The 13,106-nt window shown below is 40.0% G+C and overlaps 1 protein-coding gene across 1 annotated transcript in view; it reads left to right on the top strand.

Annotated features, from left to right (window-relative positions):
* The window catches only part of LOC148514861 (bactericidal permeability-increasing protein-like), an 88,944-nt gene extending 76,919 nt beyond the window's left edge, over positions 1-12,025 (top strand). Inside the window, exons 12-15 of the mRNA XM_088480775.1 lie at positions 794-836; positions 3,297-3,360; positions 3,452-3,528; positions 11,945-12,025. Coding sequence (XP_088336901.1) covers positions 794-836; positions 3,297-3,360; positions 3,452-3,528; positions 11,945-12,025 — 265 coding nt within the window. The remainder of the gene's footprint in view (positions 1-793; positions 837-3,296; positions 3,361-3,451; positions 3,529-11,944) is intronic.
* The last annotated feature ends 1,081 nt before the right edge of the window (positions 12,026-13,106 follow it).

Here is a 13,106-nt window from a genome sequence, read left to right as displayed (position 1 = left end):
CATTAATACTTAGTCCTAGCATATGTTGTAAACATTTTTAATATGTATCCTATATTAAAATATAAGTCTACATACTTAACATATTCCATTTCTTATTATTTATTAACACGTTAAAATTATGGTTTTTCCAAGTAGGCCCACATAATGGGTACACCACTTAGTGGGAGGATATAATGGGTACACCACTTAGTGGGAGGATACAATGGGTACACCACATAGTGGGAGGATATTATGGGTACACCACTTAGTGGGAGGATATAATGGGTACACCACTTAGTGGGAGGATATAATGGGTACACCACTTAGTGGGAGGATATTATGGGTACACCACTTAGTGGGAGGATATTATGGGTACACCACTTAGTGGAGGATATAATGGGTACACCACTTAGTGGGAGGATATAATGGGTACACCACTTAGTTGGAGGATATAATGGGTACACTAAGCCACAAAGGAGTTAGTAACCAAGAGTCCCTTTTTAGAGGTTAAAGCGGTGTTACATAAATGTAAGCTTTATCAAAGCTTTGATAAAGCTTACATTTAGAAGCAAAATGCCAGGCCAATGCCAATTGTTTATATAAGCTCGGTATCTTATTTGTAGTTTATTGATTTCTGTTTCAACTTTGAAAGTTTATCAGTGAGCTTCCACAGCTCTTATAGATTACTGCAACTGTTGGTCATATAGGCACATTAGTTTATTCATCCTATAACCATAACAACAAGTGTTTTATTAGCATAAAGATGTAGACGTGACTGCAGCAGGTCCACAATCTCTTTTCCTTTCCTATTTAGGTTTCAGTTCTATGAGTTCAGCAGTGCTGTTGGTCCCATTAATGTAAGTATATAGTCATCCATATACAAGAGCAACAAGCTACAAAGTATTTGATTTGCTGTTCAAAATTAAAAAAAAAAAAATATTGAAGATTGGAATGCATAAAGGCACTGTTACTATGGCACATTACATAACATTCAGACATTGATATAAGACAGAGAGCACAGTTTTCAAGAACAGTCTCAATATAATATGTCTTCTTGTTCTCATCAATAAGTAACATTTTCAAAATATACAGTGATGTTCGGTTTATTTTAATAGAACAGTTGTAGCTATTTCTTTACATCACACATGAATAGGTTATACAGTAGTCATACCCAAACACATATGAACCAGAGATGTGCAGGTTCGTTTTTACTCGGATATGTTCGGATCTAAAAAACAGCATCTCATTGGCTATAGGCTATCACGTGCTTTGTATAGCCAATAAAATAAATCTGAACTAATCTGAACTTGCAATAATTTTGGCGAAAAGAACCGAGTAAAACCGAACCCGCACATCTCTAATATGAACCAATTACCAATCTCATTTCAATTACCCTTGTCACATAAGTGCTGCTCTATCAATATACATAAGAACGCCCCATCCTTCCTGATGCTTTCGTAATCCTAACACAGAAATAACTCCAACGCACACCACACGACACTGTGGAGAATGTCATTAAACAAGATGAAACAGGCACAAAAACAGTATTTAGAATGAGACTGAATTTGGCTGCATCTACAGTGCAGGCTTAGATATAAATGTGAATCCCCGACTGTATTCTGAGCTGGCAACAAACATGCAGAAACACCCACCTTATCCATCCTCTTGTGAAATCAGCCGCCATCGCTATCAGTATGTATTTACACCAGCCCTTTCCTTGGTGCAAGAGATACGTCTGAAATCAGGCGAATCTCTGTTTACGCTTATCTCAATAGCCCGCAATCCCGACTACATGCCCACAGCACACTTATCCTACATGGGAACGCCACTGAGTGGCACTCAGTTACACTTACTCAGCCACAAGTGGAGATGCAGCTGATATACAGTACGTATGACTTTGAATTACCTGTAGCTGTTTAAAGCTACGTTTGCAGACTCTGACTCATGCGCAGTTTCTAAAAATTGCAAGATATTACAAATCTCTCCTGTGTTAATGGTAGCATCGGTGCACACTGTGCCATTTATCAAGCTTGTCTTCATCTGGAAGGCGCTAGGAAAAGTGTGAAGAGGGATCTTTGCAGAGCCTTCTGCTCTCTCCAGTTGTTTTAGTGCACATGTGCGACCTAACGTCATGCATGGGCAGGAACCCGGCTGTGTACATTTTTGCTGCTGCCATCTGCAGCAAAATTACAGCATGTAGCATTCACCAGTATAGTTGCTTATCGAAGCAGCTGTCCTAGTATCAGCACTTTGATAAATTGACCGTAAAAATTGTTCCTTATAACCGTGGTACGCAGTGATAAGGAATGATAGGTTTCGGTAGGGGCTTATTAAGAAAATAGCTGGCCAGTTTGCAATGCCCTCTAGCAACATGGGAGGGGAGAGGGTCAAGCAGGAGCATAGCAAGAGATTTGCTACAATCCTTTCATTGTGGTCTGAGCCTCTGCGCTGATTGGTCTGCGACTTGCCTGTTTATCGAGTCCCGGATGCAGTTGCAGCATGGGAGGTCAGGGGGGAGCCAAAGGCCGCACTGATGGGGATGACAATTATACTGCATACTAAATACTACTTCTGGCCCTTGGCAGAAGTAGTATTTAGTATCTTGTAGTATTTAAGCTCTAGGGCCCGTGTGCAGTGCACACTTTGCACCCATTGTTAATACGTCACTGTGTGTCAGTGCATTTTAGAGCTAAGCAGTCCCCTTTGTATTTGTGTAATGTAATTATTTAGAGATTATTGCATAAAAATAGTTTTGATATTGATGGTGATGGTAGGTGCGCTTAAAGAGGACACCATTTACTATGGCTCCATTGTTTGCGTTCTCTTCCACATAATTCCTTTATCTAATCTCAGAACTCTCCTGTCAATCTAACTGACATTTGATAATCCTCCCACAATACAAAACATTGAGGCCTTGGCATGTTGTCAAGGAAATATAGCAGTGAACAGGCAAATACATACCAGACATAATTTTTTAACTATGTTCATAGCCGGCACATAAAACTATGACTACAGTCAGGTTCTCTAGGAACTTTGCACATTGCTGGCAAGTACTGGAGAGAAAGTCTCACCCTTTTTGTGCTCACATCTCATTGGGATGAGATCATTGGCATTTGAAGGATAAAATATTCTCAGTAAAGTGCTGCATAATGAGTAGGTGCTGTATAGACTAAAAGTAATATATAAATTACACTCAAAAGCAACATATTACTAAGTAGTGCAGGAAGTGATAAAAATACTTGTTCTGTGAGACCTTTACACTCAGGATAACTTACATACTATAATTAATATAAGCATGTTACTGACTTACTTTACAGGTTTCAAAGTTAGAAAATTCTCTAGGGCGCAGTTTGCAAGAATCTATACTGCACGCAATAAACCGTAAGATCTTCATATCTGTCTCACTTTCTTGTATAATCGCTTCATTTCCTACATTTGGTGATTAAAATGGATATACTACTTTCATTTCCAGATGGACTCCGTGGTGGTATTCCCATGCCTACACTTGATAATGTAACGCTACAGGAATCAGCAATATCAATCACTCCTGTAAGATATATTTTACTTATCATTGATATTGGAGACATATATGGAGGATTTTCTTCTATTCACTTGTCTATTCAAAATAAGACTTAACATTTGTCAGCCACAATTTCATCTAGTGCAGGAAGCAGGGAAGGTGTCAATCAACATTTTCCCTTGAAGTAGACGGTATTGCCATGTTGCTGTGAATCAGCAGCAGTAACGTACCTGAGTTAGAGATGAGCTGTTTCGATTTTGCTGAACCAAACACATCCAAACTTTGGGGTCCCGAGTCTTACTAGGTCCTGGCTCGGATTGCTTTGGGGTTCTGCACTACTGAGTCCCAACTAAAAAACGGATCTCGGGTGTTTTGGATTACATTTAAGTCCCTCCCTTGTGATTTCCGGTGTTGTAAGGTGGTAAAAATTTATTGGAAATAACAGCAAAATAATGTAATTATTGTTAATAATATGACAGGGACAAAAACAGGTCCAAGTTACCAGATTTTTGCTGTTTTTATAAATTTTTAAAGAAATCCAAAACTGAACCAAAACACGGGGATCTGCGCACATCTCTAAAATGTATATGTCACGTTGAGCTGGATTTTCAGAAAGCTGGTAGCCTATTCAGGGACCAAAACTGGTCACACCACCTTTGGTACAGCTGTGATCAACAGCAATTTCAGAGTTTTGCTACTGTGTACAATGTATTTCCTCAGGAGTACATCACATAATGAATAGTCTAGGTGTTTGCAGACAGATATATATATATATATATATATATATATATACATATATATATAATATATATATGAATGATGTTTTTCTACTATAAAACAATATAAAAGTAATCTGATTTAATTAGAGAATTGATGGAGGGGAATAAGTGATGTGCAGTGAGTACAGCATTTGCCCAAGAACTCGGAGCATTTAAAAGGGGACACAGGCAGAGGGTATAAATAAACAATTCTTTAGCCACTTGAAATTATCTTCCATAGGACCATTTACTTTGTTACCTATTGGTGGTGGTTCTCAATAACATATAAGGGGAATTCAATGAGGTGTGAGTTTGAGAACTGGCATTCGCTTTACGAAACTTGCACACTTTGCACTAATGCGCGCTCCTGAGAAATGCACAATCCAATTAGAAATGCCAATTTTGATCAAAAAGCAAACTGGGAGAAGAGCATGAAAAAGTGTGAAAATTGTACTGAACCCCAAAAAAGTCACAACTGAGATAGCAGGACCATACAGAGGCTGTTAGTGGCCATAAGGAAGTACTGGAGGTTTTTAAAAGGTGTAAAATATCTGTTACTTGTACTTTGTGATAATGGTTGAAAAATGATATCCAGCAAGTGTTTTTCATCAAATTAAAGTCTTTCTAGCATTTTTGGGTACTGGATAATGTTAATACAGTGATTTTTCAGTATTTTTATAAGTTTGTAAAAATTTGGTATAAACGCTTTTAGCTCCCATCTGCAATTTCAAAAACCCCTGTTGCATCAATACAAAATCTCCAGATATCTGTGCCACTTCATTTACACCTCCACATACCTGTACCACATTATTTACACCTACACATACCTGTCCCACATAATTTACACCTCCACATACCTGTCCCACATCATTTACACCTAAACATATCTATTTCACATCATTTACACCTCAACTTATCTGTCCCACATCATTTACATCTCCACATATCTGTCCCACAACATTTACACCTCCACATATCTGTCCCACATCATTTACACCTCCACATACCTGTCCCACATCATTTACACCTCCACATACCTGTCCCACATCATTTACACCTCCACATATCTGTCCCACATCATGTACACCTTCACATATCAATGTCACATCATTTACACCTCCACATACCTGTCCCACATCATTTACACCTCCACATATAAATGTCACATCATTTACACCTTCACATACCTGGACCACATCATTTACACCTCCACATATCAATTTCACATAATTTACATCTCCACATACCTATCCCACATCATTTACACCTCCCCATACCTGTCCCACATCATTTACACCTCCCCATACCTGTCCCACATCATTTACACTCCCACATACCTGTCCCACATCATTTACATCTCCACATACCTGTTCCACATCATTTACACCTCCACATATCTATTTCACATCATTTACACCTCTACATATCTGTCTCACATAATTTACACCTCCACACACCTGTCACACATCATTTACACCTCCACATATATATTCACATAATTTACACCTCCACATACCTGCTTCACATCATTTGCACCTCCACATACCTGTCACACATAATTTACACCTCCAAATATCTACTGTATTTCACATCATTTATACCTCTACATAGCTGTTCCACATAATTTACACCTCCACATACCTGTCCCACATAATTTACATCTCCACATACCTGACCCACAAAATTTACACCTCCATATACTTGTCCCACATCATTTACATCTCCACATACCTGTCCCACATCATTTACACCTCCACATATCTATTTCACATCATGTACACCTCTCCATAGCTGTCCCACATCATTTACACCTCCACATACCTGTCCCACATCATTTACATCTCCATCTATCTGTCCCACATCATTTACACCTCCACATATCTATTTCACATCATTTACACCTCTACATACCTGTCTCACATCATTTACACCTCCACATACCTGTCACACATCATTTACACCTCCACATATATGTTTCACATAATTTACACCAACACATACCTGCTTCACATCATTTGCACCTCCACATACCTGTCACACATCATTTACACCTCCAAATATCTACTGTATTTCACATCATTTATACCTCTACATAGCTGTTCCACATAATTTACACCTCCACATACCTGTCCCACATCATTTACATCTCCACATACCTGACCCACAAAATTTACACCTCCATATACTTGTCCCACATCATTTACATCTCCACATACCTGTCCCACATCATTTACACCTCCACATATCTATTTCACATCATGTACACCTCTCCATAGCTGTCCCACATCATTTACACCTCCACATACCTGTCCCACATCATTTACATCTCCATCTATCTGTCCCACATCATTTACACCTCCACATATCTATTTCACATCATTTACACCTCTACATACCTGTCTCACATCATTTACACCTCCACATACCTGTCACACATCATTTACACCTCCACATATCTACTGTATTTCACATCATTTACACCTATACATAGCTGTTTCACATCATTTACACCTTTACTTAGCTGTTCCACATAATTTACACCTCCACATATCTATTTATTATTTATTTATTATCAGTTATTTATATAGCACACACATATTCTGCAGTGTTTTAGAGAGAATATTTGGCCATTCACATCAGTCCCTTCCCAAGTGGAGCTTACACTCTATATTCTCTACACACATACACACTATGGTAATTTTTGTTCGGAGCCAATTAACCTACCAGTATATTATTGGAGTGTGGGAGGAAACTGGAGCACCCAGAAGAAACCCACGCAAGCACAGAGAGAATATACAAACTACACACAGTTAGGTCCGTGGTGGGAATTGAACCCACGACCTCATTGCTGTGAGGCAGTAATGCTAACCATTACACCATCTGTGCATTTCCACATCATTTACACCTTTACATAGCTGTTCCACATCATTTACAGCTCCACATACGTGTCATACATCATTTACACCTCCACATACCTGTCCCACATCATTTTCACCTCCACATATCTATTTCACATCATTTACACCTTTACATAGCTGTTCCACATCATTTACTCCTCCACATACCTGTCACACATCATTTACACCTCCACATATCTACTATATTTCACATAATTGACACCTCTACATAGCTGTTCCACATAATTTACACCTCCACATACCTGTCCCACATCACTTACAACATTTACATCTCCACATACCTGTCCCACATCATTTACACCTCCCCATGCCTGTCCCACATCATTTACACTCCCACATACCTGTCCCACATCATTTACATCTCCACATACCTGTTCCACATCATTTACACCTCCACATATCTATTTCACATCATTTACACCTCTACATATCTGTCTCACATAATTTACACCTCCACACACCTGTCACACATCATTTACACCTCCACATATATATTCACATAATTTACACCTCCACATACCTGCTTCACATCATTTGCACCTCCACATACCTGTCACACATCATTTACACCTCCAAATATCTACTGTATTTCACATCATTTATACCTCTACATAGCTGTTCCACATAATTTACACCTCCACATACCTGTCCCACATCATTTACATCTCCACATACCTGACCCATAAAAATTACACCTCCATATACTTGTCCCACATCATTTACATCTCCACATACCTGTCCCACATCATTTACACCTCCACATATCTATTTCACATCATGTACACCTCTCCATAGCTGTACCACATCATTTACACCTCCACATACCTGTCCCACATCATTTACATCTCCACCTATCTGTCCCACATCATTTACACCTCCACATATCTATTTCACATCATTTACACCTCTACATACCTGTCTCACATCATTTACACCTCCACATACCTGTCACACATCATTTACACCTCCACATATATGTTTCACATAATTTACACCTACACATACCTGCCTCACATCATTTACACCTCCACATACCTGTCACACATCATTTACATCTCCACATATCTACTGTATTTCACATAATGTACACCTATACATAGCTGTTCCACATCATTTACACCTTTACTTAGCTGTTCCACATAATTTACACCTCCACATATCTATTTATTATTTATTTATTATCAGTTATTTATATAGCACACACATATTCTGCAGTGTTTTAGAGAGAATATTTGGCCATTCACATCAGTCCCTTCCCAAGTGGAGCTTACACTCTATATTCTCTACACACATACACACTATGGTAATTTTTGTTCGGAGCCAATTAACCTACCAGTATATTATTGGAGTGTGGGAGGAAACTGGAGCACCCAGAAGAAACCCATGCAAGCACAGGGAGAATATACAAACTACACACTGTTAGGTCCGTGGTGGGAATTGAACCCACGACCTCAGTGCTGTGAGGCAGTAACGCTAACCACTACACTGTCTGTGCATTTCCACATCATTTACACCTTTACATAGCTGTTCCACATCATTTACACCACCACATACGTGTCATACATCATTTACACCTCCACATACCTGTCCCACATCATTTTCACCTCCACATATCTATTTCACATCATTTACACCTTTACATAGCTGTTCCACATCATTTACTCCTCCACATACCTGTCCCACATCATTTACACCTCCACATATCTACTATATTTCACATAATTGACACCTCTACATAGCTGTTCCACATAATTTACACCTCCACATACCTGTCCCACATCACTTACAACATTTACATCTCCACATACCTGTCCCACATCATTTACACCTCCACATACCTGTCTCACATCATTTACACCTCCACATACCTATTTCACATCATTTATACCTTTACATAGCTGTTCCACATCATTTACTCCGCCACATACCTGTCCCACATAATATACATCTCCATATACATGTCCCACATCATTTACACCTCCACATACCTGTCCCACATCATTTACACCTCCACATATCTATTTCACATCATTTACACCTTTACATAGCTGTTGCACATAATTTACACCTCCAGATACCTGTCTCACATCATTTACACCTCCACATATCTATTTCACATCATTTACACCTCCACATACATGTTAAACATCATTTAAACCTCCACATACCAGTTACACCTCCACATACCTGTCTCACATCATTTACACCTCCACATATCTGTCCCATGACATTTACACCTCCACATACCTCTCCCACATAATTTACACCTCCACATACCTGTCCCACATCATTTACATCTCCACATATCTATTTCACATAATTTACACCTTTACATAGCTGTTCCACATCATTTACTCCTCCACATACCTGTCCCACATCATTTACACCTCCACATACCTGTCCCACATCATTTACACCTCCACATACCTGTCCCATATCATTTACACCTCCACATACCTGTCCCACATCATTTACACCTCCACATATCTATTTCACATCATTTATACCTTTACATAGCTGTTGCACATCATTTACACCTCCACATACCTGTCCCACATCATTTACACCTCCACATATCTATTTCACATCATTTACACCTTTACATAGCTGTTCCACATCATTTACTCCTCCACATACCTGTCCCACATCATTTACACCTCCACATATCTATTTCACATCATTTACACCTCCACATACCTGTAAAACATCATTTAAACCTCCACATACCAGTTACACCTCCACATACCTGTCTCACATCATTTACACCTCCACATATCTTTCCCACATCATTTACACCTCCACATACCTATTTCACATCATTTATACCTTTACATAGCTGTTCCACATCATTTACTCCGCCACATACCTGTCCCACATAATATCCATCTCCATATACATGTCCCACATCATTTACACCTCCACATACCTGTCCCACATCATTTACACCTCCACATATCTATTTCACATCATTTACACCTTTACATAGCTGTTGCACATCATTTACACCTCCAGATACCTGTCCCACATCATTTACACCTCCACATATCTATTTCACATCATGTACACCTCCACATACATGTTAAACATCATTTAAACCTCCACATACCAGTTACACCTCCACATACCTGTCTCACATCATTTACACCTCTACATATCTGTCCCATGACATTTACACCTCCACATACCTCTCCCACATCATTTACACCTCCACATACCTGTCCCACATCATGTACATCTCCACATATCTATTTCACATAATTTACACCTTTACATAGCTGTTCCACATCATTTACTCCTCCACATACCTGTCCCACATCATTTGCATCTCCACATACCTGTCCCACATCATTTACATCTTCACATATCTATTTCACATAATTTACACCTTTACATAGCTGTTCCACATCATTTACTCCTCCACATACCTGTCCCACATCATTTACACCTCCACATATCTATTTCACATCATTTACACCTCCACATACCTGTTAAACATCATTTAAACCTCCACATACAAGTTACACCTCCACATACCTGTCCCACATCATTTACACCTCCACATACCTGTCCCACATCATTTACACCTCCACATACCTATTTCACATCAGTTATACCTTTACATAGCTGTTCCACATCATTTACTCCGCCACATACCTGTCCCACATAATATACACCTCCACATACCTGTCCCACATCTTTTACACCTCCACATATCTATTTCACATCATTTACACCTTTACATAGCTGTTGCACATCATTTACACCTCCAGATACCTGTCCCACATCATTTACATCTCCACATATCTATTTCACATCATTTACACCTCCACATACCTGTTAAACATCATTTAAACCTCCACATACCAGTTACACCTCCACATACCTGTCTCACATCATTTACACCTCCCCATATCTGTCCCACATCATTTACACCTCCATATACCTGTCCCACATCATTTACACCTCCACATACCTCTCCCACATCATTTATCCCATTATTGAGTTTTTCAAAGAAATTCACCTGAAAACTGTCATATCTTTATTGGCTAAATTATGCTATTTAGGCCATACAAGTGTATGAATTTTCATTGGGAGGGGTGATTCAGCAGAGGATGGATCTGCTATCACAGCTGCTAACATGGTAATGGTAATGCAGCAGGAGGCGTCATGCCTCCTGCATGCATTACTGATCCAAGCTGCGTCCAAGGACGCAGCATCAGATCATGTGAAATTCAATCGGCAGGGTGAGTGATCATGGGGTTAAAGAGGCCTGGAAATCTGCATCAGCCGACGGAGATCCTGGCCTCTTCCCTCTTCCCCCAACGGCGGTGACACGCCTCCATTTTGGAAAATGGAAGCCATGGCCGCCCCCTCCACGCCCAGAAATGGCAACAGACTGTCAATCACTTACAGTCTGCTGAACAGTACAGGACTGGCGCATGCGCAGATTCCCGACCATCGGGAATCTACAGTCAGCAGTGCGCTAGGATTCACTGCTGAATCACCCCCTGTGTTCCTACATCTGTTCCTAAAGATAATGATTTTCCCTATCTGCTCAGAGCGGTGCACAGAAAAAAAAACAATGCGAGTTTGCAAAGATTTGCAACTGAAATTCATGGTGTGAGTTCGCCGCGAGAATGGCTCGCAGGACCCAAATTGGCAGCTAATGGAATTTTCCACATAAGGTTGCATCTATGTATGTACTGTATAATACAGGTTAGAAGTTAGACTGCTATATAGTTACAGCCGTCAATGTCTTTTAATTTTAGGGCTGTTTATTGGTGTCAACGGATATGTACTACATACCTTGGAGAGGACTCATGGGCATTGTACCCAAACCACGGTCATGAGTCTTCCCACACATTTATTCCAGTATACAAGCAAATTACAAATCATCTTTTATGGAAGAAATATGGTCATGGTATGCTATGGGACCAGACACCTTTCTATACTTCATTGTGTTTCATTTGAATAAAACACATTTCACTGACTAGTAATGGCTACTGTATTCTTTCATGGATCATACTGTAGGCATGTGAACAGGAAAGAGTGTGCTGCAGCTTCAGTAGTTAATGCCAGGAATAATGGTATAATTTCTATCATGAAGCCAACATTGATAATTGCTGTGTAACTTTGAGCTAACAGCAGCTGAGAGACATATCCATTACAATTACTGGTGTTCTTCCACCAATAGAAATTCCTGCTACATACTACCTATTAGCTAACAGGATTTCTCTTAGTGTGAAAGCAAAAACTTCCATTCATAGCTGTACTCAACATTCTATTGGAAAACTATTGTGTGGTGGCCAGAAACCACAGTAAGAGTTCCTGGCCAAATCACTGGAACAGATACATAGTGCCATGCCAACACCACAAACAGGGGCGTATCTATAATGGGTGCAGGGTGTGCGGTGCACATGGGCCCCCGGTCCAGTGGGGACCCGCACCGCACACCCTGCACCCATATTGTTTAAATCTTCCCTCTCCGAGGTCCTGCGCCAGGTGTCAGCGCTGTACAAAAAAATGGAAAAATGGCCGCCGCAGCCATTTTTCTGTTGTTTTGCGAATGCACAGTAGACTCCGAGCCCACTCTAGCGCCCAGAGTCTACTAATAAGCCGGTGGCCGGCCAGCCGCATCAGTTGGCTGCCGGGAAGAGAGGAGAGGGTCCCAGACAGGGAGTGGACACTGGCCCCCTCCTTTTTAAAGACGCCCCTGCCCACACATGGTGGCCACATTAATGTTGTTGATTTGTAAATATCCATGGGATGAACAGATCCTGTATAACAGAGGAACATACAAAAGTATTTAAAAGTGTGAAGCATGGAAAAACGTCTATTTGGGGAATTCCATAGGTGGGTAAGCAAGAGTTGGGGGTACACACTGATTTGTTAAGCGGACGATTTGATAAGCTACCGTATACACACTTACCA

Source organism: Taudactylus pleione, unplaced genomic scaffold (assembly GCF_031769625.1).
Source record: "Taudactylus pleione unplaced genomic scaffold, aTauple2 ptg000256l, whole genome shotgun sequence".
Classification (NCBI taxonomy): domain Eukaryota; kingdom Metazoa; phylum Chordata; class Amphibia; order Anura; family Myobatrachidae; genus Taudactylus; species Taudactylus pleione.
The sequence above is the reverse complement of the archived record's forward strand: the minus strand, read 5'-3'. Positions and strand labels throughout refer to the sequence as shown.